The sequence below is a fragment of the Cherax quadricarinatus genome, chromosome 9 (genome assembly GCF_038502225.1).
Source record: "Cherax quadricarinatus isolate ZL_2023a chromosome 9, ASM3850222v1, whole genome shotgun sequence".
Classification (NCBI taxonomy): Eukaryota; Metazoa; Arthropoda; class Malacostraca; order Decapoda; family Parastacidae; genus Cherax; species Cherax quadricarinatus.
Window position 1 is genome coordinate 45,756,421 of NC_091300.1, and position 27,004 is coordinate 45,783,424.

Below are 27,004 nucleotides of genomic sequence, written 5' to 3' on the forward strand. Positions count from 1 at the left end.
GGTACCTAGGGATTGACAGAGAGCATGCATAGTTTCCTTGTATAAAGGCAAAGGGGACAAAAGAGAGTGCAAAAATTATAGGGGGATAAGTCTGTTGAGTATACCTGGTAAAGTGTATGGTAGAGTTATTACTGAAAGAATTAAGAGTAAGACAGAGAATAGGATAGCAGATGAACAAGGAGGCTTTAGGAAAGGAAGGGGATGTGTGGACCAGGTGTTTACAGTGAAACATAAAATTGAACAGTATTTAGAAAAGGTTAAAGAGGTTTTTGTGGCATTTATGGATTTGGAAAAGGCATATGACAGGGTGGATAGAGGGGCAATGTGGCAGATGTTGCAGGTGTATGGTGTAGGAGGTTATTTTTTTTTTTATTATCACACCGGCCGATTCCCACCAAGGCAGGGTGGCCCGAAAAAGAAAAACTTTCACCATCATTCACTCCATCACTGTCTTGCCAGAAGGGTGCTTTACACTACAGTTTTTAAACTGCAACATTAACACCCCTCCTTCAGAGTGCAGGCACTGTACTTCCCATCTCCAGGACTCAAGTCCGGCCTGCCGGTTTCCCTGAATCCCTTCATAAATGTTACTTTGCTCACACTCCAACAGCACGTCAAGTATTAAAAACCATTTGTCTCCATTCACTCCTATCAAACACGCTCACGCATGCCTGCTGGAAGTCCAAACCCCTCGCACACAAAACCTCCTTTACCCCCTCCCTCCAACCCTTCCTAGGCCGACCCCTACCCCGCCTTCCTTCCACTACAGACTGATACACTCTTGAAGTCATTCTGTTTCGCTCCATTCTCTCTACATGTCCGAACCACCTCAACAACCCTTCCTCAGCCCTCTGGACAACAGTTTTGGTAATCCCGCACCTCCTCCTAACTTCCAAACTACGAATTCTCTGCATTATATTCACACCACACATTGCCCTCAGACATGACATCTCCACTGCCTCCAGCCTTCTCCTCGCTGCAACATTCATCACCCACGCTTCACACCCATATAAGAGCGTTGGTAAAACTATACTCTCATACATTCCCCTCTTTGCCTCCAAGGACAAAGTTCTTTGTCTCCACAGACTCCTAAGTGCACCACTCACTCTTTTTCCCTCATCAATTCTATGATTCACCTCATCTTTCATAGACCCATCCGCTGACACGTCCACTCCCAAATATCTGAATACGTTCACCTCCTCCATACTCTCTCCCTCCAATCTGATATTCAATCTTTCATCACCTAATCTTTTTGTTATCCTCATAACCTTACTCTTTCCTGTATTCACCTTTAATTTTCTTCTTTTGCACACCCTACCAAATTCATCCACCAATCTCTGCAACTTCTCTTCAGAATCTCCCAAGAGCACAGTGTCATCAGCAAAGAGCAGCTGTGACAACTCCCACTTTGTGTGTGATTCTTTATCTTTTAACTCCACACCTCTTGCCAAGACCCTCGCATTTACTTCTCTTACAACCCCATCTATAAATATATTAAACAACCACGGTGACATCACACATCCTTGTCTAAGGCCTACTTTTACTGGGAAAAAATTTCCCTCTTTCCTACATACTCTAACTTGAGCCTCACTATCCTCGTAAAAACTCTTCACTGCTTTCAGTAACCTACCTCCTACACCATACACTTGCAACATCTGCCACATTGCCCCCCTATCCACCCTGTCATACGCCTTTTCCAAATCCATAAATGCCACAAAGACCTCTTTAGCCTTATCTAAATACTGTTCACTTATATGTTTCACTGTAAACACCTGGTCCACACACCCCCTACCTTTCCTAAAGCCTCCTTGTTCATCTGTAGGAGGTAGGTTACTGAAAGCAGTGAAGAGTTTTTACGAGGATAGTGAGGTCAAGTTAGAGTATGTAGGAAAGAGGGAGATTATTTCCCAGTAAAAGTAGGCTTTAGACAAGGATGTGTGATGTCACCATGGTTGTTTAATATATTTATAGATGGGGTTGTAAGAGAAGTAAATGCGAGGGTCTTGGCAAGAGGCGTGGAGTTAAAAGATAGAATCACACATAAAGTGGGAGTTGTCACAGTTGCTCTTTGCTGATGACACTGTGCTCTTGGGAGATTCTGAAGAGAAGTTGCAGAGGTTGGTGAATGAATTTGGTAGGGTATGCAAAAGAAGAAAATTAAAAGTGAATACAGGAAAGAGTAAGGTTATGAGGATAACAAAAAGATTAGGTGATGAAAGACTGGATATCAGATTGGAGAGAGTATGGAGGAGGTGAATGTATTCAGATATTTGGGAGGGGACATGTCAGCGGATGGGTCTATGAAAGATGAGGTGAATCATAGAATTGATAAGGGGAAAAGGGTGAGCGGTGCACTTAGGAGTCTGTGGAGACAAAGAACTTTGTCCTTGGAGGCAAAGAGGGGAATGTATGAGAGTGTAGTTTTACCAACGCTCTTATATGGGTGTGAAGCATGGGTGATGAATGTTGCAGTGAGGAGAAGGCTGGAGGCAGTGGAGATGTCATGTCTGAGGGCAATGTGTGGAGTGAATATAATGCAGAGAATTCGTAGTTTGGAAGTTAGGAGGAGGTGCGGGATTACCAAAACTGTTGTCCAGAGGGCTGAGGAAGGGTTGTTGAGGTGGTTTGGACATGTAGAGAGACTGGAGCAAAACAGAATGACTTCAAGAGTGTATCAGTCTGTAGTGGAAGGAAGGCGGGGTAGGGGTCGGCCTAGGAAAGGTTGGAGGGAGGGGGTAAAGGAGGTTTTGTGTGCGAGGGGCTTGGACTTCCAGCAGGCATGCGTGAGCGTGTTTGATAGGAGTGAATGGAGACAAATGGTTTTTAATACTTGACGTGCTGTTGGAGTGTGAGCAAAGTAACATTTATGAAGGGATTCAGGGAAACCGGCAGGCAGGACTTGAGTCCTGGAGATGGGAAGTACAGTGCCTGCACTCTGAAGGAGGGATGTTAATGTTGCAGTTTAACCCTTTGAGGGTTTTCGTCGTACTAGTACGTCTTACGAGTAGGGGTTTTTGACGTACTAGTACTCATAAATTCTAGCGACCTCAAATCTAGTGGGAGAAAGCTGGTAGGCCTTCATATGAAAGAATGGGTCTATGTGGTCAGTGTGCACAGTCTAAAAAAAATCCTGCAGCACACGGTGCATAATGAGAAAAAAAAAACTTTTTCCATTTTTTTTTAATAAATCAGCGACTTTGCAGTGTATTTTCGTATAGTATTTATTGTTGTATTCTAGTTTTCTTGGTCTCATTTTATAGAATGGAAGACATATTACTGAAATTGAGATGATTTTGACTGGTTTTACAATGAAAGGTGCCTTGAAATTGAGCTCAAAGTAGCAGAAATGTTCGATTTTTACCAAACTTCAAAAGTAAACAAATTGTGCCAAGCGTGCAATACACGTCAACTGGTGAGTCTAATATTCTTTCACAAGTGCACCAATAATATTTATACCATTTTTTACACTAATGCAGTAGTCTGCATAACAGTAAATCTTATATTTTTTGTGAGAATAAAAATTCAAAGTGGAAAGCAAAAGAATATAAGAGGGGCCTTGAGACGTGACTAATGACTAGAGGAAATGTCATTTTAGTGCCAGGAATGTCTTTCTTGTTTATTCTGGACCCTATTCCGAAATTGGCATCTTTTGAAATTTGTGTGAAATTGGCAAAATTGCTAAATTCTGACCACTGTACTGGATAGTTGAATTTATAAATGGGTGGTTTCTTGAACCCATTCGATAGAAAAAATGGAGTTCTAGCGAAATATTCATGTTTTTGGTCGACTAGTACAGTGAAATTGGCCGAAAATGGGGCTCAAAGTGGGCAAAATCGCCGATCCGTAAACATAGCCGAGACCGCTAACTTTGCGAGAGCATAATTCCGTAAGTTTTCTATCAAATTTCAAACTTTTGGTGTCGTTATGATCGGGAAAAGATTCTCTCTTTTCATAAGAGAAAATAATTTTTTTTTTTTTAAATTTGGCCGACCCTGAGAACGAGTTTCGGAGAGGGCCTGTCGACCCTCAAAGGGTTAAAAACTGTAGTGTAAAGCACCCTTCTGGCAAGACAGTGATGGAGTGAATGATGGTGAATGTTTTTCTTTTTCAGGCCACCCTGCCTTGGTGGGAATCAGCCAGTGTGTTAATAAAAATAATAAAAAAAATTCTTGTTCTTGTTTATTTCCCCTTATCTCCATGGGAAAGTGGAACAGAATTCTTCCTCCATAAGCCATGCATGTTGTAAGAGGCGACTAAAATGCCGGGAGCAAGGGGCTAGTAACCCCTTCTCCTGTATAAATTACTAAATTTAAAAAGAGAAACTTTCGTTTTTCTTTTTGGGCTACCCTGCCTTGGAGGGATACGGCCGGTTTGTTGAAAGAAGAGTTAAGCATTTATAAATTATATACATTTTAGAAAAAACTGGTTAGTAAAACAATGTTGTCTAGTGGACGCAACTTGTATTCACTTAGCAAGAATGGTAGGAGGCTGGGGGTACCACTGCTCTCAACCCAGCAAGAATGGTAGGAGGCTATGGGGGTACTGCCCTCAACCCAGTAAGAATGATAGGAGGCTGGGGGCACTGCCCTCAACCCAGCAAGAATGGTAGGAGGCTAGGGGGGTACTGCCCTCAACCCAGCAAGAATTGGTAGGAGGCTGGAGGGTACTGCCCTCAACCCAGCAAGAATGATAGGAGGCTAGGGGGGTACTGCCCTCAACCCAGCAAGAATGGTAGGAGGCTGGGGGGCTACTCCTCTCAACCCAGCAAGAATGGTAGGAGGCTAGGGGGGTACTGCTCTCAACCCAGCAAGAATGGGAGGAGGCTGGGAGGTACTGCTCTCAACCCAACAAGAATAGTAGAAAGCTAGGGGGGTACCACTCTCAACCAAGCAAGAATGGTAGGAGACTGGGGGGTACTGCTCTCAACCCAGCAAGAATGGTAGGAGGCTTGGGGAGTACTAGCTCAACCCAGCAAGAATGGTAGAAGGCTAGGGGGGTACCACTCTCAACCCAGCAAGAATGGTAGGAGGCTAGGTGGGTACTGCTCTCAACCCAGCAAGAATGGTAGAAGGCTAGGGAGGTACTGCTCTCAACCCAGCAAGAACGGTAGGAGACTGGGGGGGGTACTGCTCTCGACCCAGCAACAATGGTAGGATACTGGAGAGTACTGCTCTCAACCCACCAAGAATGGTAGGATACTGGGGGTGCTCTCAACCCAGCAAGAATGGTAGGATACTGGAGGGTACTGCTCTCAACCCAGCAAGAATGGTAGGATAATGGAGGGTACTGCTCTCAACCCAGCAAGAATGGTAGGATAATGGAGAGTACTGCTCTCAACCCACCAAGAATGGTAGGATACTGGGGGGTACTGCTCTCAACCCAGCAAGAATGGTAGGATACTGGAGGGTACTGCTCTCAACCCAGCAAGAATGGTAGGATAATGGAGGGTACTGCACTCAACCCAGCAAGAATGGTAGGATACTGGGGGGGGTACTGCTCTCAACCCAGCAAGAATGGTAGGATACTGGGGGGTACTGTTCTCAACCCAGCAAGAATGGTAGTAGGCTGGGGGCACCACTGCTCTCAACCCAGCAAGAATGGTAGGAGGCTGGGAGGATACTGCTCTCAACCCAGCAATAATGGTAGGATACTGGGGGATACTGCTCTCAACCCAGCAAGAATGGTAGGATAATGGGGGGTACTGCTCTCAACCCAGCAAGAATGGTAGGAGGCTAGGGGCACCACTGCTCTCAACCCAGCAAGAATGGTAGGAGGCTGGGGGATACTCCTCTTAACCCAGCAATAATGGTAGGATACTTTAGGATACTGCTCTCAACCCAGCAATAATGGTAGGATACTGGGGGATACTGCTCTCAACCCATCAAGAATGGTAGGAGGCTGGAGGGTGCTGCTCTCAACCCAGCAAGAATGGTAGGAGGCTGGGGGTATTGCTCTCAACCCAGCAAGAATGGTAGGAGGCTGGGGGGAATACTGCTCTCAACCCAGCAAGAATGGTAGGAGGCTGGGGGGAACACTGCTCTCAACCCAGCAAGAATGGTAGGAGGCTGGGGGGTATTGCTCTCAACCCAGCAAGAATGGTAGGAGGCTGGGGGGTATTGCTCTCAACCCAGCAAGAATGGTAGGAGGCTGGGGGGGTACTGCTCTCAACCCAGCAAGAATGGTAGGAGGCTGGGGGGGTACTGCTCTCAACCCAGCAAGAATGGTAGGAGGCTGGGGGGTATTGCTCTCAACCCAGCAAGAATGGTAGGAGGCTGGGGGGTATTGGTCTCAACCCAGCAAGAATGGTAGGAGGCTGGGAGGGGTACTGCTCTCAACCCAGCAAGAATGGTAGGAGGCTGGGGGGTATTGCTCTCAACCCAGCAAGAATGGTAGGAGGCTGGGGGGTATTGCTCTCAACCCAGCAAGAATGGTAGGAGGCTGGGGGGGGGGGGTACTGCTCTCAACCCAGCAAGAATGGTAGGAGGCTGGGGGGTATTGCTCTCAACCCAGCAAGAATGGTAGGAGGCTGGGGGGGTACTGCTCTCAACCCAGCAAGAATGGTAGGAGGCTGGGGGGTATTGCTCTCAACCCAGCAAGAATGGTAGGAGGCTGGGGGGGGTACTGCTCTCAACCCAGCAAGAATGGTAGGAGGCTGGGGGGGGTACTGCTCTCAACCCAGCAAGAATGGTAAGAGGCTGGGGGGGGGTACTGCTCTCAACCCAGCAAGAATGGTAGGAGGCTGGGGGGTATTGCTCTCAACCCAGCAAGAATGGTAGGAGGCTGGGGGGGGTACTGCTCTCAACCCAGCAAGAATGGTAGGAGGCTGGGGGGGGTACTGCTCTCAACCCAGCAAGAATGGTAGGAGGCTGGGGGGTATTGCTCTCAACCCAGCAAGAATGGTAGGAGGCTGGGGGGGGTACTGCTCTCAACCCAGCAAGAATGGTAGGAGGCTGTGATCACTTCCCAAATTTTGCACTTTTTTTTAAAACTTCTTTCTTTCTTTCTTTCAACACACCGGCCGTATCCCACCAAGGCGGGGTGGCCCAAAAGGAAAAACGAAAGTTTCTCCTTTTACATTTAGTAATATATACAGGAGAAGGGGTTACTAGCTCCTTGCTCCCGGCATTTTAGTCGCCTCTTACAACACGCATGGCTTACGGAGGAAGAATTCTGTTCCACTTCCCCATATTATCAAGGTTATTTTTTATCTTGTAAAGCAAAAACTTACTTGGATAAATTTTAGAAAATCAGAGTATGTAACCTGTGTAGGATCATATTCTTGAAGGCTCCATCCATTGTTGTCCAGCTGGTATTGTACGTTACTTAGGGATGTCTTTAAGGTGTTGACACGTACATATCGCGGACAGTTGTCTGAAAATACCATGTAACATGTTCATGAAAAATGAAGGAAAAGACATCATTAGAAGATAACTAACATAACCGATGTTTATTCCCCACAGACAGAAGACAAGGATAAACTAAAATGAAAAAAGAAATACAGTAAGACAGATAATAAGAGAAGGGGTGCATGCTCAATAAAAAATTCACTGCACTGAAGTGCTTGATGTAGTGAACTAGGTATATCAGTGACACTACTGGGCTCCACTGATGACATTACCAGATATGATAAGAATAAGCTGTAATAAAGTACAGTACAGTAAATTATACATATTTTAACACACCAGCCGTCTCCCACTAAAGCACAATGACCTAAAAATAATAAACACTTTCACCATCACTCACTCCATCACTGTCTTGCTAAATGTGTGCCAATACTACAGTTCAAATGTCCCTCCAAACTGCAAATATTCCCACCTCTCCATCAGGCATTCTACTTCACACCTCCAGGACTCAAGTCTGGCTAACCAGTTTCCTTAAATCCCTTCATAACATGCTCACTCATGCCTGTTGGATGTCCAGGCTCCTTGCATACAAAATCTCCTTCACCCCTTCCCTTCAACCTCTCCTAGGATGACCCCTACCCTGCCTTCCTTCAACTACAGATTTATACACCCTCCAAGTCGTCTTATTTTGCTTCATCTTCTCTAAATGTCCAAACCACTTTGACAACCCATCTTGTCCCCTCCAAGAATTATCTGCATAATATTTACACTACACATTGCCCTCAGACATGTCATCTCCACTGCCTTTAGCCTACTTCTCGTTGCAACATTAACCACCTATACTTCACACCCATATAAGAGCATAAACACCACTATACTCTTATGCATTTCCCTTTTTTTGCATCCATGAATAACATTCTTTTTCTCCACAAATGCCTCAGTGCACCACCCACTTTTACCCCCTCATCAATTCTATGATTCACCATGTCTTTCAAAGACCCATCTGCTGAAAAGTTCATTCCCAAATATCTGAACACATTCACTTCCTCCAATCTGATATCCAATCTTTCATTACCTTACTTTTTTTTTTTTTACAGTACAGTATAGTAATTTTTCCTAACTCTTCTGGTGGACATACAAGCCTAAACTACAGTAATTGTGTGTGGTCTAGTGATTACTCAAAATAAGTCTGATTTTTGGTTTAACCCTTAAACTGTCCAAACGTAGATCTACGTTTTTTCAACATTTGAAAGTATGTAAAAAAAGTAGATCTTCTTTTCTTTTTTTACATTTGAAAAAGTGTAAAAAAAACTTTGATCTACTTTTTTTTTTGTTATATTTGAAAATATATAAAAAAAAACATAGATCTACTTTTAGAGCACCACGCATGTGAACATAGATCTGCTTGGACAGTTTAAGGGTTAAGGAGCTATAAAGTTTTAAAGTAACAATGCTGATGATAAATGGCAAATGTGGGAGATGTAGATAGTGTGGGAGACACAGATGGTTGAGGCAACATACATGATTGAAACAGTTGTAGGTAGTTTGGGAAACTTTAAGCAGGAAACATGTTTAACGAATGTATCCAGCTTCCTTTTATTTTTGGCACAATGATGGTCCCTTATCACAAATTCCCTAAAAGTCTGAAAGTGTGGATAATAGGTCTGCACTTCTATATATATGCAACAGGATCAACAGTATCTCATGCTACAAACACTTTTTGATCAGGCCAGCAAATAAGGGGAGCTAAGGGGGAGCCACTCCCTCTGGAAACATTTTACCTTCCTCCATGGAAATTCTCAGAAATGACAAGAACATAGTGATTCTGAGCACACAGGTGAACAGCTCAATAGCAGAATTCATCACACAAATGCAAGGCTAGACAAGAGCATCATCATGTGCAGTACTGGTGACACAGGCATGCCAAGTGTTGATGAAAAATTAGCCAAGTTTCACTCTTCCTGAGTTACAGATCAAGTTCTGTGTCAATACTAATTTACATATGACTGTTGATGCAGTAAACCTTGAGACAGAAAACTGCTTATTCAGGAATCTCTTCTCCCACTCAGAGAGATACCTACTGTAATTCCAAGTCTTGAGGAGCTTAAGGTAGAAAAGTCTTTCATAATTCATGCCAATGAAAATGACATGCATAACAAAAGACCAATGTGGTTCCTACAAAAATTGTCTGACAATAAGCAAGCCTTCTTGGGTGTGTATTGAGTTGTGGCTGCAATTGCAGCAATTGGGTGCTCAACTGCAATGCAAGAGTCTGCATTTCCAACACTAGCTTGCACTGACCAGACAACTTGTCAAGACATGTATAATCAGAAAACTGAGCTTGATTCTCTATGCTTTAAATCTCAGTCCATGGATAATTTAACCCTTTGACTGTCGCAGCCGTATATATACGTCTTACGAGGTACAGTGTTTGACGTATATATACTCATAAATTCTAGCGGCTTCAAATCAAGCAGGAGAAAGCTGGAAGGCCCACATGTGAGAGAATGGGTCTGTGTGGTCAGTGTGCACCATATAAAAAAATCCTGGCGCACGCAGTGCATAATGAGAAAAAAAAACTCCGACCGTTTTTTTTAATTAAAATGCCGACTTTGTGGTCTATTTTCGTATAGTATTTATGGTTGTATTCTCGTTTTCTTGGTCTCATTTGATAGAATGGAAAACATATTATAGAAATAGAGGTGATTTTTATTGATTTTCCTATAAAAAGAACCTAGAAATGGAGCTCAAAGTAGGGGAAATGTTTGATTTTTGCCGATGTTCAAAAGTAAACAAATGATGCCATTGTCCAATAAATGTCCAACTAGCCATTCTAATATGCAGTCATGAATGGGTTGATGTTATTTATACAATTATTACAGTATTGCAGTAGTCTGCATAATAGTAAGTCTTCTATTTTTTGTTTGAATAAAAATTCAAAATAGAAAGCAAGAGTAATATCAGAGAGGCCTGGAGACATGACTGATGAGCAAAGAAAATGTTATTTTAGAGCCAGGAATGTCTGCATTGTTCATTCTGGACCTTATTTTGAAATTGTCATACTTTTTAGTTTTCGTGAAATTGGCCAAATTGCAATTTTCTGACCACATTATTAGGTAGTTGAAATCAGTAAATGGACAGTTTCTTGTATTCAATCGATAGAAAAAATGGAGTTCTAAAGAAATAGCTACGAGTTTGGGCAACTGGAACAATGGAATTAGCCGAAAATAGGGCTCAAAGTGGGCGAAATCGCCGATCTGTAAACAGCGCCAAGGTCGCTAATTTCGCGAGAGCATAATTCCGTCAGTTTTCCATCAAATTTCGTTTTTTTGGTGTCATTACAATCGGGAAAAGATTCGCAATCATTTCATAAGAAAAATATATATTTTTTTTTAAATTTTGCGACACCAGGAGACACCTCAGGATTGGGGGTTGCGACAGTCAAAGGGTTAAATATTAATACATTTCTAAGCAATTTTTTAACAGAAACAGTGCAGACTACAGCCATATTACCAGTGGTTTAGTCTTGGCAGATCACACTGATGTACAATGTAAGATACTGGCACAGCCAAAATGTTAGGTTATTGGGACTTGAGCCTATCACCTACACAAGAGTAATTAAGGCTGCACATGACCTGTTCACCACCAGTCAAGAAGAGCTTAATCCCTATTTTAGGGATTAAAGTAAACCTCCCTGCATATATAATCTAAGAGACATACACCTCACAATGTGTATGAGATGCTATTAAAAAATTCCCAGACTCTAATGGGTGAAATATGGTGATGAGGTAGACCACGTTGTTCAGTACACTCCTCAGTGAAACAGTGGGGCTTTTTCCAGTATATATTAATTTTGCACTTGTCTGTTGTACATAAGACCCAGCTGAGTGTATCATTGTTGAGTGTCCCACTGTTGTGCACCTCTGTTCCACCTGTAGCAATTCTGTTTGTCCCTTTTTTTGGATCGTCTCATTTCTCTTTTCGTCTAAAAAGAGAATGCTGTTCATTTTTTATTACCTTGCTTTCTCTGTAGTGCTGCATTACTTTCCCATGATAGTTTGGCAGCTAAGATCATAACATTCTCTGAGATACACTTAGGCTTTGCACATCACTGGATGGAAGTACCTGCATTCCTTATCAAAGCAACACTTCCCCTTTCTTATCATGTTTATACATTTTCTTGTGTGTTTATACCAATATTTTCTCCCATATAGGAACTTCCCTTTAGTACAGTACAAAGGTACCTCGAGTTTCGTACAGCTCCCAACTCAAACAATTATGTAAGTGTATTATTGTAAGTGCTTTTGTAAGTGTATTTTTGGGGGTCTGGAATGGACTTATCTAATTTACATTATTCCTTATGGGAACAAATTCATTCGGTAACGGCACTCGAATAGCCTTCTGGAACGAAGTATAGCTGAAACTTGGGGTACCGCTGTATTTGGAGATGTCCTGACTGCCTACATTTACTGAGTTAGACTCATCAGTAAAAAAGTGCTAATTCTAGACTTATTTTGCATAATTTATCAATTAAATTTTATCATGGGTATGTATGTATGATAACTTTTTCAAGTGAGAATTGTATGATCTGAGGGACGTGACCTCTCAGTGGCTACATTCTCTCTACTACTTTGCACCTCTCCTTCTGACAGTATATAAGTCTTCACACTGTCACTTGATGTTCAGATTATTTCAGACTATGGAACAGAGCTCTTCTCCAGACTGAGATACTGACAACCTCAAATCTACGACTTCAAGGGTGATGGACTGATTACATCGTCTTCACATCTCTACTGTTCCTGCCTACTTCCTGTACTCGGCTGAAGAAGCCTACTGTGTAGGCGAAACATTTCGGAATAAAGTTGCCTAACTGTTGCCTATGTGTCTTACCTACCAACCTGTCGGTATTGTATACCATTTTGATATTCATGCATGTAAATAAAAAAATGACATATACAGTAGGGTCCCACTTATTCGGCAGGTTAGGTTCCAGGCTACTGCCAGAAAGCAGACAACGCCTGAAAGCAGAACACCATTTTTTCCACCTATAAATGCATATAAATGTCAGATAACAAGTTTACACTAACATGTATTACATTAGCAATAAAACTAGGCATTAAAAACAATAAAAAGTAAAATACACATACAGTACACCCATTATTTACCTTAAAATATCTGTAGTCTTAATGTAGGGTGAAAAGTGAGTTTAATTTGTAGGAAGTCAGGTTTGGGAGGTATGGTAGCCAGCCAGGTCAGCCCACCCCACCCACACGTAATATACTACATTTAATTAAAGCTCCCCAGAGCAATAAAATATATGTACAGTACATTCAGTAATTACCTTCAAATATTTGTAGTCTTAACCCCTTCAGGGTCCAAGGCCAAAATCTAAAGTGGTGCTCCAGTGTCAAAGAAATTAAAAAAAAAAAAAAAAAAAAAAAAAAAAATTACAGAATTAGAGAGTATATTTTCGTGAAGGTAATAAGACAAAAAAAAAAATTCTGATCAGTACTTACCGAGATACAGTGCCGAGAAGTTGACCCAAAATGATGTGGTGGCGGCAACATCGATGATTTCCACATACGCGCATTACTTTAACGTTTTTTGTAGTTTTTTCTTTTCTTTTCTATTTTTTTTCTTTTCCTACTAACATTTGGGGCCTGAGAGACCAATACTGTATATAATGTATATATATATATATATATATATATATATATATATATATATATATATATATATATATATATATATATATATATATATATATATAACTCGCTGTATTGAACACAATAACCGCAGTAGTTATTATCATATTATTGTTTACCACTTTTGTTTATTACAATAAACATGCACAAATCTTGTATAATACTAATGTTCTATCATATATTTACATATTTACAATCACTGGACATGGTTTTAGAACTGCTGGAGCTTGTGGAACTCCTTGAAACAAGGCACCATGCACAGAGGTACCTTACATTCCTCACACATAAACCGAGTGCCTTTGCGTCTTTGTTGCCGTCGTTTTGTTTGTGCACAGACGATGCATCTCTTCTGAGCAAATTTCTTCTTAGTTGCAGGAAGCTGTATTATGAAATGATCACCTTCCCTCCTCAAACGCTTGATATTTCCTGAGGAGTTCGAGGACCTTGTTGTATAGCAGGTGTTGTTAGCTGGTACTTCATTATGAGTTGTCTGACAACAGACAAACAAAATTCACCATACGGTGGTCTGTTGCCAGTCATCATTTGGTACATATTATATGCATTGAGCATTGAAATGTCCATGAGATGGAAGAAAAGTTTCATGTACCACTTGTAACTTTTACGAACACAATCAACAAAGCCAATCTGTATGTCACATTTGTCAGCCAATCGCATGTTTTGTGTATAATCAATCACTGTCACTGGTTTTCGTATACGTTCATTAGTCACTCGATCAACTTTGCCACTGTCTTGCATTTCATTACGGTGAATGGTTGTCAACAATGTGACATCTCGTTTGTCATGCCACCGTAATGCCATGATGTCATTGGCAGTAAACACCTGCACGTCATCACCACGAGCACCTGCGTTGAGCCTGGGCATATGTTTACGATTAGAACGCACTGTGCCACACACATCTGTCTTGTTCACTCGCAAGAAATCACTGAGTAAAGGGCTTGTGTACCAGTTATCGGTATATAATGTATGCCCCTTACCAAGACAAGGTGCCATCATGCTTCTCACTACGTCACCTGAGATACCCAATAACATCTTGGTGTCTTTCAATGTTTTACTTCCCGTGTATACAACAATATCCAATACCAGGCCAATGTCACGGTCACAGAGTACAAACAGTTTTATACCAAAGCATTTCCTCTTGCTCGGTATATACTGCTTGAATGACAGCCTACCTTTGAACAAAATCAAAGACTCATCAATTACAAGATTCTTGAATGGATAAAAGTACATGCTGAACTTTTGTTTGAGATACATAAAAACATTTCTAACCTTGTATAACCTGTCACTTCTGTCAGGCCTGGTTTTGCCAGAGAAGTGCAACATACATAACAGTAAGATAAACCTGTTCACTGGGATGATTTCACTGAAGACCGGGGTAGAAATTAGCCGATCTGTGGACCAGTATGCTTTTATATTATGCTTATAGATATGAGGCATAAGCATTATAGTTGCAAAAAGCAAATACATTTCTGCAACAGTCGTCTCTTTCCACCAGTGTAGTCTTGACTGTGGTGATATCATCGTATTTGCCATGGTGTACTCAAAATACTTGTAACTTTCTCTGACAATAATTTCCATTAAGGGCTGGTCAAAGAATATTTAAAAAAATTCCAGTTCATTGGCCATGGTTCCAAGGGGACAAGTAGGTAGAATTCCACTTTGAGAGTCATCAAAGTGGTGGGGCTTGGGAACAAAATTGGGATTTTGTTGCCAATCCCAGATACGGTTTGCTGGTGGATACTGGACATCATAGGCTGGTTGTGCGGGTAGTTGTGGTTGTGGTGGGCTGGTGGCTGATGCTCCGCTTTGTCCTTGAACTGCGGAGTCAGCAGCGTGGGTCCCAGCCTGGGGTGGTGAGTCACGCATGGCCGTGGCACTACCATCACCACTACCACCATCTATTGATGCCTGTGGTCTATCCATGCCAAGTGTAGCCACATCATCCTCACTTTCACTGTCTATTCCTGGTGTAGGGCCACGGGATGTACTCTGGGATGTACTCCGTCCCCTGGGTATGGCATAGGGTACACTACCCGAGCGCATGCGGCGGCGTAGATACCGACGCTTCACTGGTGAATATGTTTCCTCACTATCACTACTCGAATGATTGTCAAGAGCAATAAAACGACAATCCATGTCACTATCATCATCATTACTGAAGTCAGAGGCCTGGCCACGCGAAAATAATAGTTTTCTCTTGCATTGAGGTACAACTGATCGTGACTGAGGAGTGCCCACACCAGAGGTAGAAGGTTGAGGATCGTCAGGGTTTTCTGCACTATTATCGATATCCTGGTCATTCCTTTCGGTCACTAACTGATCAAAGCCAAAGAATTCGTCTTCATTTCCACTTCCATCAGTGCCAGAACTATCAGATAGGAAGAGGAGAGTCCCAATTTTCCTTGGAGTGAAAGCTGCCTTGCGACGAGGCATGGTGAACAAGAAGGGTAACTGAGCCGGAGTTCCCACAATGCTATGCGGGCACCTAGATTTTTTGTTTATGGCGCACACCCACCATGCAGATCCGTTCTCTCACATGTAGGCCTATGAGCGTTTTCACGCTAAATTTGACAGCGCTAGAATTTTGGCATAGATCTACGGTTTGGACACTGAACGTGAAGCCGTAGATCTACGGGATGGACCCTGCAAGGGTTAATGTAGGGCGAGAGTTGAGTTTTATTTGTAAGAAGTCCGGTTTGGGAAGTATGGAATCCAGCCAAGGAAGCCCTTCCCACCCCACCCACAAGTAATGTACTACGATATTTAATTAAAGCTCCCCAGAGCGATAAAATGAATGTACAGTACACTCATTAATTACCTTAAAATATTTGTAGTCTTAACCCTTTGACTGTTTTGGTCGTATATATACGTCTTACGCGCCACTGTTTCGGACGTATTTATACGCGTAAATTCTAGCAGCTTCAAATCAGGCAGGAGAAAGCTGGTAGACCCACATGTGAGAGAATGGGTCTGTGTGGTCAGTGTGCACCACATAAAAAAAATCCTGCAGCACGCAGTGCATAATGAAAAAAAAACTGACCTTTTTTTTGGATTAAAACGCCGATTTTGAGGTGTATTTTCGTATAGTATTTATCATTGTATTCTCGTTTTCATGGTCTCACATGATAAAATGGAAAACATATTACAGAAATAGAGATGATTTTGATTAGTTTCACAATGAAAACGACCTTGAAATTGAGCTCAAAGTAGCGGAAATGTTCGATTTTTACCAATGTTCAGGAGTAAGCAACTCACACCACACGTCCAATACACGTCAACTGGGGAGTCTAATATTCCTTCATTAGTGCACTGATATTATTTATACCATTTTTACAATAATGCAGTAGTCTGCATAACAGTAAATTTTGTATTTTTTTGTACAGTAAGGCCCCACTTTACGGCGTTTCGCCTTACGGCGTTCCGCTAATATGGCGATGTCAAATTATGACCAAAATTTGCTATACGGCAAGCGGTCTTTTAAATACGGCGCCCCCCACCTGGTTTGTTTACATTTTCCGTGACCACATCTATTATGTCAGGAAACTTTCCAAAATTTCAAGTGTTTTAAAGTTACTGCATATTTTATATGTACTCTGATAATTATACTTATGTGTACCTGTACCTAAATATACTTACACACTGTGCTGGTGTGCAGGTACACATTAAAACCACTAAGTCTCTCTCTACTCATGATGCCAATACTACGTAATAATAATCACTCTTGGGCACACTAAATGTCTTATTTTACATCAATATAGGCATTTTCATTAGTCCATCTATGACATTTTCCTCAAAATTATATATGAAACCCATTACATAGCATATAAACATGATACATACACTCAGAATAAAAATTGATGTAAATATGAGATTTGTTTACAAAGTAGCTGTGTAGGTAGTGTCGGAAGAATTACGTTTTCTCTAGTCAAACACTGGGGGGTAACTGTAGAAAAATATTATTTTCGTATGCCTTTACTCTATGTATAGCAATTCACGACCCTTGTGGGTTTAGTGCTTTTTATAATAAATAATAATAATAATAATATTATTATTATAATCAAAAAGAAGCGCTAAGCCACAAGGGCTATACAGCGCTGTATAATAATAATAATAATAATAATAATAATAATAACAATAATAATTATTATTATTAATAATATTAATATTAATAATATTATTATTATTATTATTAATATTAATAATAATAATAATATTATTATTATTAATAATAATAATAATAATAATATTATTATTATTATTATTATCTTCATTCACTCTAAAAATGGTGTGTTGCTGTTTGTTTATTCTGAACTAACTTGTACAACTTGTACACAATGTAAGGGTATTTGTATTGTGAGGTAATTATTATTAAAATAAAAAAAAAATATTGAGGTAAATGTTTTACAAACTCTTACAAATGGACGTGAATGAACTAAAAGTAGACACATATTAATAAGCATTTACTTCGCCTGACCAAGTGATCGTCCACTACCTGTTCAGTTTGTGTTCTTACATTGTCTCAACTCTGTATCTCGTTCTCTCTCTCGTTTACTCTTTCGTTAACTAGTTGGCTCTCATTGACGATAGCGTCTAAGGTTAGCTGTAATAAAAAGAGAAGTCATAAGCCTCTTGCTTTAAGTGCCAAGCTAGAGGATGATGGTGTGCCATTCTGATTTTATTCAATAAACACCCTGCCACTCACCTCTCACATTAATATTAATATTTTAAGGTAAGTAATAAGTGTACTCTGTGTGTATCTTACCTTTTATTGTGTTTTTAATGCCTATTCTATTGCTAACTTAATATAAGTTAGTGTAAACTTGTTGTCTGGCATTTATTGCATATTTTATATGCTCTGATAATAATACTCGTGGAGCCGGGTGGAGGGACATTACGTTTTCTCTGTTCACCCATCAGAGAAAACGTGTATGAATCTGCATTTGGCCCAGTCACTCCCCCACTCCGCTTTTGTTTACAATTTTTGGCATGAATTATTCATTACTTCTACCTTCGTTTATGATGGCATCTAAAGGTAGTTGTTAGAAATGATTAAATTCAGTGAACAAGGCATGTCGATGTTAATAATATGGCTCTGGGCCACAGTGTAGGTAGCCGGTAGGTGTAGCCCAGGCTACACCTACCGGCTACCTACACTGACTTTATACAAATAAATACTACTCACCTCTCTTCCTATATTAAGACTACACATATTTTAAGGTAAATAATGAGTGTACTGTAGGTGCATTTTACCTCTATGGAATGTTGTAAATATCATATATTAAGTATGAGACGGGGAGCCAGTGCTACCTACACCTGGGCTACCTGCACCTGACTTCCTACAAATAAGTACTACTCACCTCTCTCCCTACATTAAGATTACAAATACTTTAAGATAAGTAACGAAACTCTGACTGTATTTTACTTTGTGTGTTTTTAATGCCTAGTTCTATTAGTAACTTAATATAATTTAGTGTAAACTTGTTGTCTGGCATTTATATGCATTTATAAATGAAAAAATGGAGTTCTGCCTTCCGGCGATGTCTGCTTTCCGGCGACAGCCTGGAACCTAACCTGCCGTATAAGTGGGGCCCTACTGTATAAATAAAAAATAAAAATAGAAAGCAATAGTAATATAAGAGGGGCCTAGAGATGTGACTAATGAACAGAGGATATGTTATTTTAGTGCCAAGAATGTCTACATTGATTATTCTGAACCCTATTTTGAAATTGGCATCTTTTTTAATTTGCATGAAATTGGCCAAATTGCCAATTTCTGACCACTTTACTGGGTAGTTCAAATCAGTAAATGGGCAGTTTCTTGTACTCAACTGATAGAAAAAATGGAGTTCTAAAGAAATAGCTATGAGTTTGGTCAACTGGAACAGCGGAATTGCCCACAAACAGGGTTCAAAGTCGGTGAAATTGCCAATGCGTGTATGTCGCCGAGACCACTATCTTCGCGGGAGCGTAATTCCGTGAGTTTTCGACCATTTCATACTTTTGGTGTCATTATCATCGGGAAAAGATTCTCTATCATTTCATAAGAAAAAATAATTTTTTTTTTCCAAAAATTTTGCGACATAGAATGACAGTTTCAGAAAGGGGTTTGCGACAGTCAAAGGGTTAATGTAGGGTGAGAGGCGAGTTTTATTTGTAGGCAGTCAGGCTGGGAAGTATGGTATCCAGGAAGGGAAGCCGTCCCCACCCTACCCACACATAATGTAAACAAACCAGATGAACACGTCTGATTTTCGTCACTTTACATTGTGTACAAGTTGTCTCCATGTTGATACAGTAGAATAAATAAAGAGAAACACTCCCATTCTTATGTAACATTATTTTTAGAAGAAACGATGCCCTGAGTGAAGGCATAAGTAAGGAATAATTTTTTAGTTACCCCAGTAATATTATAGAGTACACATTTTCTCTGATGTTGGACTAGAAGTCGCTTGGCTACCACAAGTCCTACAAGTCGCCTGCCTACCACAATTCCTACAAGTCGCCTGCCTACCACAAGTCCTACAAGTTGCCTGGCTACCACAAGTCCTACAAGTCGCCTGCCTACCACAAGTCCTACAAGTCACCTGGCTACCACATCTCATGTTTGTTAATTTATTCTACTGTGGGGTGTATTTAGATGGATTATTATTGTGTTATTATTATTATCATTATTAACATGTCATCTTCAAGATTAATGAGACATTCTTAGTGATTTGAATGTGTACAGTGGTCCCTCGATAATCATAAGGCTCGACAGTTGTAATTTTCGAAAATCATAACATTATCTTCATCAAAACACTGGCTTGCGAATCGTTGTTTGACTTGCGAATCGTCATTCGTCTGGGATGCGTACACATGGCTCCGAGCTGCCTCGCCCTCCCTTCCCAGCAAATGTGCCATTGTTTACCAGTGAGTGACAGTCCCCTCACTTGTTCATATGCAATATTTCATAATATTCCATTCACTTTAGTGCTTGCAACTGCTAAATAAGTTACCATGGCTCCAAAGAAAGCTCCTAGTGCCAGTCCTTTGGTAAAGGTCAGAAATACGACTGAATTGAAGAAAAACATTACTGAACAATATGAAAGTGGCACATGTGTGGCCGAACTGGCCAGGATGTATAACAAACCCCATACAACCATAGCTTCCATCGTGGCCAAGAAAATGGAAATCAGGGAAGCTGTTGTTGCAAAGGGGGTATATATGCTCATAAAAATGAGATCATCAGTGCTCGAAGATGTTGAGAAGTTATTACTGGTGTGGATAAACGAGAAACAATTAGCAGGAGATAATCTTATGACGTCGATTATTTGTGAAAAGGCTAGGCAGTTGCATGACGATCTCGTAAAGAAATTGCCTGGAACGAGTACTGATATTGGTGAATTTAAGGCCAACAAAGGTTGGTTTGAGAGATTTAAGAACCATAGTGGCATACACAGTGTGACAAGGCATGGCGAGGCTGCCAGTTCGGACAAAATTGCAGCTACAAAATTCTAAGTGAATTCAAGGAGTACATAGAGGCCGAAGGACTGAAACCTGAGAAAGCGTTCAATTGTGACGAAACTGGCCTCTTTTGCAAAAAAATGCCAAAGAGGACCTACATTACTCAGGAGGAAAAGGGACTGCCAGGACACAAGCCTATGAAAGACAGGCTGACACTCATGTTCTGTGCTAATGCTAGTGGGGATTGCAAAGTGAAGCCATAACGTTACTAGTGTACCATTCTGAAAATCCCAAAGAGTTCAGAAAAAACAATGTTATGAAGAGTAAACTGTGTGTGTTTTGGAAAGCTAATAATAAGGCATGGGTCACGAAGGAAATTTTCATCGAGTGGTTCAATGAAGTGTTTGACCCTAGTGTGAAGAATTACCTCCTGGAAAAGAAATTGGATCTCAAGTGCCTCCTGGTAATGGACAATGCACCTGCTCATCTCCAAACTTGGATGACCTAATTCTGGAGGAGTTTGGGTTCATCACAGTAAAGTTCTTGCCCCCGAATACCACTCCTCTCCTCCAGCCCATGGACCAGCAGGTCATTTCAAACTTTAAAAAAAACTACACCAAAGAAATGTTTCAAAGGTGCTTTAATGTGACCTCAGACACTCACTTGACCCAAAGAGAGTTGTGGAAAGATCACTTCAGTATCCTCCACTGCATAAGCTTTATAGGTAAGGCTTGGGAGGGAGTGACTACCAGGGCTTTAAACTCTTGAAGAAAATTGTGGCCAGATTGTGTCCATAAAGAGGGATTCTGAAGGGTTTGGGGCTGACCCTGATGAGCCAATGACAGATGTGAAATCTATTGTGGCACTGGGGAATTCCATGGGGGTTGGATGTGAGTTTGGAGGATGTGGAAGAGTTGGTGGAGGACCACAGTGAAGGGCTAACCACTGAGGAGCTGCAAGAGCTTCAGCAGGAACAGCAACAGAGCGCAGCTCAGAATATTGCTGCAGAGGAGGAGGAAGAGAGATGGAAGAAGTTGCCTTCTTCAGAAATTAAGGAGATTTTTGAAATGTGGGGAAAGATGGAAATATTTATGGAGAAACATCACCCTGACAAAGCTGTTGCAAGCCATGTCGGCAACATGTACAGTGACAAAGTCTTGGCCCAGTTTAGGGAAGTTTTAAAGAGACACCAGAAACAGAGCTCTCTGGAGAAGTACAGTGACTCTCAAGCTGGTCCTAGTGGTATTAAGAAACAGAGAAGAGAAGTAACCCCAGAAAAGCACTTGGTACCTGAGGTGTTGATGGATGGGGATTTCCCTTCCAAACAGTAACTAATCCAATCTCTCTCCTCCAGTCTTCCATACACTAAGAAGAATCGCCAATAAAGGTAAGTGTTACACTGTTAATGTTTCATTCATCATGTGCCATTGTATTGTGCATCTACTACATCTATATTTCATGTAAAAAATTTTTTTGTTTTAATACTTCTGGGTGTCAGGAACAGATTAATTGTATTTACATTAATTCTTAAGGGGAAAATAGATTTGAAAATCATCAATTTCGATAATAGTCACACTTCCAGGAATGGATTAATTACGAAAAACGAGGGACCACTGTACTTGCACGCCAGCACAGTGTGTAAGTTTACTTAAATACAGGTACATATAAGTATAATTATAATTATTTATAAGTATAATTATTTAGGTTTGGTAATAAGTAATACATATTTTATGAAAATGAGGATAAATATACTAGGTGTGATATAGCACGTAATGAAAGTAGTTTGTTAGATTATATATTGGTGGATAAAAGGTTGATGGGTAGGCTTCAGGATGTACATGTTTATAGAGGGGCAACTGATATATCGAATCATTATTTAGTTGCAGCTATAGAGTAAGAGGTAGATGGGACAAAAGGAAAATGGCAACAACAAGTAAAAGAGAGGTGAAAGTGTATAAACTAAGGGAGGAAGAAGTTTGGGTGAGATATAAGCAACTATTGGCAGAAAGGTGGGTTAGTGCAAGTATGAGTAGTGGGGGAGTTGAAGAGGGCTGGAATAGTTTTAAAAATGCAGTATTAGAATGTGGTTATAGGAGGGTGGGTGCAGGAGGAAAAAGGAGTGATTGGTGGAATGATGAAGTAAAGGGTGTGATAAAAGAGAAAAAGGTAGCTTATGAGAGGCTTTTACAAAGCAGAAGTGTTATAAGAAGAGCAGAGTATATGGAGAGTAAAACAAAGGTGAAGAGAGTGGTGAGAGAGTGTAAAAGGAGAGCAGATGATAGAGTGGGAGAGGCACTCTTAAGAAATTGTGATGAAAATAAGAAAAAAATTTGGAGTGAGATAAACAAGTTAAGAAAGCCTAGGGAACAAATGGATTTGTCAGTTAAAAACAAAGTAGGGGAGTTAGTAGATGGGGAGATGGAGGTATTGGGTAGATGGCGGGAATATTTTGAGAAACTTTTAAATGTTGATGAAGAAATGGAGGCGGTAATTTCAAGCACTAGCCAGGGAGGTAAACCATCTTTTAGGAGTGAACAAGAGCAGGATGTGAGTGTGGGGGAGGTGTGTGAGGCACTAAGTAGAATGAAAGGGGGTAAAGCAGCTGGAACTGATGGGATCAGGACACAAATGTTAAAAGCAGGGAGGGATTTAATGTTGGAGTGGTTGGTATTTTTGTTTAATAAATGTATGAAAGAGGGGAAGGTACCTAGGGATTGGCAGAGAGCATGTATAATTCCTTTATATAAAGGGAAGGGGGACAAAAAAGATTGTAAAAATTATAGAGGAATAAGTTTAATGAGTATACCAGGAAAAGTGTATGGTAGGGTTATTATTGTAAGAATTAGAGCAAGACAGAATGTAGGATTGCAGATGAGCAAGGAGGGTTTAGAGTGGGTAGGTGGATGTGTAGTTCAAATGTTTACATTGAAGCATATATGTGAACAGTATTTAGATAAAGGTAAGGAAGTTTTCATTGCATTTATGGAGTTAGAAAAGGCATATGATAGAGTGGATAGGGTAGCAATAGGTAGCACATTACTAAATGCTGTAAAGAGTTTTTATGGGGATAGTGAGGCTCAGGTTAGGGTGTGTAGAAGAGAGGGGACTACTTCCCAGTAAAGGTGGGTCTTAGACAGGGATGTGTAATGCCACCATGGTTGTTTAAAATATTTATAGATGGGGTTTTAAAAGAATCTTTCCTCCATAAGCCATACGTGTTGTAAAAGTCAACTAAAATGCCGGGAACAATAGGCTAGTAACCCCTTTTCCTGTAAAGATTACTAAAAAGAATAAGAAGAAGAAAATTGTCAAAGTGGGAAGTCTGAATGTGCGTGGATGTTGTGCAAATGAAAAGAAAGAGATGATTGTGGATGTTATGAATGAGAAGAAAATGGATGTCCTGGCTTTAAGTGAAACAAAGCTGAAGGGGGTGGGAGAGTTTCAATGGAGAGGAATAAATGGGATTAGGTCAGGGGTTTCAAATAGAGTTAGAGCTAAAGAAGGAGTAGCAATAATGTTGAAGGATAAGCTATGGCAGGAAAAGAGGGACTACAAATGCATAAATTCAAGGATTATGTGGAGTAAAATAAAGATTGGATGTGAAAAGTGGGTTATAGTAAGCGTGTATGCACCTGGAGAAGAGAGAAGTGTAGAGGAGAGAGAGAGATTCTGGGAAATGTTGAGTGAATGCGTGGGGAGTTTTGAATCAAGTGTGAGAGTAATGGTGGCTGGGGATTTCAATGCTAAAGTGGGTAAAAATGTTATAGAGGGAGTAGTAGGTAAATTTGGGGTGCCAGGGGTAAATGTAAATGGGGAGCCTTTAATTGAGCTATGTGTAGAAAGAAATTTGGTAATAAGTAATACATATTTTATGAAAAAGAGGATAAATAAATATACAAGGTATGATGTAGCACATAATGAAAGTAGTTTGTTAGATTATGTATTGGTGGATAAAAGGTTGATGGGTAGGTTCCAGGATGTACATGTTTATAGAGGGGCAACTGATATATTGGATCACTATTTAGTTGTAGCTACAGTTAGAGTAAGAGGTAGATGGGAAAAGAGGAAGGTGGCAACAACAAGTAAGAGGGAGGTGAAAGTGTATAAACTAAGGGAGGAGGAAGTTCGGGCGAGATATAAGCGACTATTGGCAGAAAGGTGGGCTAGTGCAAAGATGAGTAGTGGGGGGGTTGAAGAGGGTTGGAATAGTTTTAAAAATGCAGTATTAGAATGTGGGGCAGAAGTTTGTGGTTATAGGAGGGTGGGGGCAGGAGGAAAGAGGAGTGATTGGTGGAATGATGAAGTAAAGGGTGTGATAAAAGAGAAAAAGGTAGCTTACGAGAGGTTTTTACAAAGCAGAAGTGTTATAAGAAGAGCAGAGTATATGGAGAGTAAAAGAAAGGTGAAGAGAGTGGTGAGAGAGTGCAAAAGGAGAGCAGATGAAAGAGTGGGAGAGGCACTGTCAAGAAATTTTAATGAAAATAAGAAAAAATTTTGGAGTGAGTTAAACAAGTTAAGAAAGCCTAGGGAAAGTATGGATTTGTCCGTTAAAAACAGAGTAGGGGAGTTAGTAGATGGGGAGAGGGAGGTATTAGGTAGATGGCGAGAATATTTTGAGGAACTTTTAAATGTTGAGGAAGAAAGGGAGGCGGTAATTTCGTGCACTGGCCAGGGAGGTATACCATCTTTTAGGAGTGAAGAAGAACAGAATGTAAGTGTGGTGGAGGTACGTGAGGCATTACGTAGAATGAAAGGGGGTAAAGCAGCTGGAACTGATGGGATCATGACAGAAATGTTAAAAGCAGGGGGGGATATAGTGTTGGAGTGGTTGGTACTTTTGTTTAATAAATGTATGAAAGAGGGGAAGGTACCTAGGGATTGGCGGAGAGCGTGTATAGTCCCTTTACATAAAGGGAAAGGGGACAAAAGAGATTGTAAAAATTATAGAGGAATAAGTTTACTGAGTATACCAGGAAAAGTATACAGTAGAGTTATAATTGAAAGAATTAGAGGTAAGACAGAATGTAGAATTGCGGATGAGCAAGGAGGCTTCAGAGTGGGTAGGGGATGTGTAGATCAAGTGTTTACATTGAAGCATATATGTGAACAGTATTTAGATAAAGGTAGGGAAGTTTTTATTGCATTTATGGATTTACAAAAGGCATATGATAGAGTGGATAGAGGAGCAATGTGGCAGATGTTGCAAGTATATGGAATAGGTGGTAAGTTACTAAATGCTGTAAAGAGCTTTTATGAGGATAGTGAGGCTCAGGTTAGGGTGTGTAGAAGAGAGGGAGAATACTTCCCGGTAAAAGTAGGTCTTAGACAGGGATGTGTAATGTCACCATGGTTGTTTAATATATTTATAGATGGGGTTGTAAAAGAAGTAAATGCTAGGGTGTTCGGGAGAGGGGTGGGATTAAATTATGGGGAATCAAATTCAAAATGGGAATTGAGACAGTTACTTTTTGCTGATTATACTGTGCTTATGGGAGATTCTAAAGAAAAATTGCAAAGGTTAGTGGATGAGTTTGAGAATGTGTGTAAAGGTATAAAGTTGAAAGTGAACATAGAAAAGAGTAAGGTGATGAGGGTATCAAATGATTTAGATAAAGAAAAATTGGATATCAAATTGGGGAGGAGGAGTATGGAAGAAGTGAATGTTTTCAGATACTTGGGAGTTGACGTGTCGGCGGATGGATTTATGAAGGATGAGGTTAATCATAGAATTGATGAGGGAAAAAAGGTGAGTGGTGCATTGAGGTATATGTGGAGTCAAAAAACGTTATCTATGGAGGCAAAGAAGGGAATGTATGAAAGTATAGTAGTACCAACACTCTTATATGGATGTGAAGCTTGGGTGGTAAATGCAGCAGCGAGGAGACAGTTGGAGGCAGTGGAGATGTCCTGTCTTAGGGCAATGTGTGGTGTAAATATTATGCAGAAAATTCAGAGTGTGGAAATTAGGAGAAGGTGTGAAGTTAATAAAAGCATTAGTCAGAGGGCAGAAGAGGGGTTGTTGAGGTGGTTTGGTCATTTAGAGAGAATGGATCAAAGTAGAATGACATGGAAAGCATATAAATCTATAGGGGAAGGAAAGAGGGGTAGGGGTCGTCCTCGAAAGGGTTGGAAAGAGAGGGTAAAGGAGGTTTTGTGGGCGAGGAGCTTGGACTTCCAGCAAGCATGCATGAGCGTGTTAGATAGGAGTGAATGAAGACGAATGATGCTTGGGACCTGACGATCTGTTGGAGTGTGAGCAGGGTAATATTTAGTGAAGGGATTCAGGGAAACCGTTTATTTTCATATAGTCGGACTTGAGTCCTGGAAATGGGAAGTACAATGCCTGCACTTTAAAGGAGGGGTTTGGGATATTGGCAGTTTGGGGGGATATGTTGTGTATCTTTATACGTATATGCTTCTAAACTGTTGTATTCTGAGCACCTCTGCAAAAGCAGTGATAATGTGTGAGTGTGGTGAAAGTGTTGAATGATGATG

The 27,004-nt window shown here is 40.7% G+C and overlaps 1 protein-coding gene across 2 annotated transcripts in view; it reads right to left on the reverse strand.

The window, feature by feature from the left end:
* Nsun5 (Nop2/Sun-like domain containing protein 5) overlaps window positions 1-27,004 on the reverse strand; it is a 140,156-nt gene that overhangs the window by 70,828 nt on the left and 42,324 nt on the right. For both annotated transcript variants that reach the window (XM_070083406.1, XM_070083405.1), the window contains exon 4: window positions 7,229-7,371. In XM_070083406.1, coding sequence (XP_069939507.1) covers window positions 7,229-7,371 — 143 coding nt within the window. The remainder of the gene's footprint in view (window positions 1-7,228; window positions 7,372-27,004) is intronic.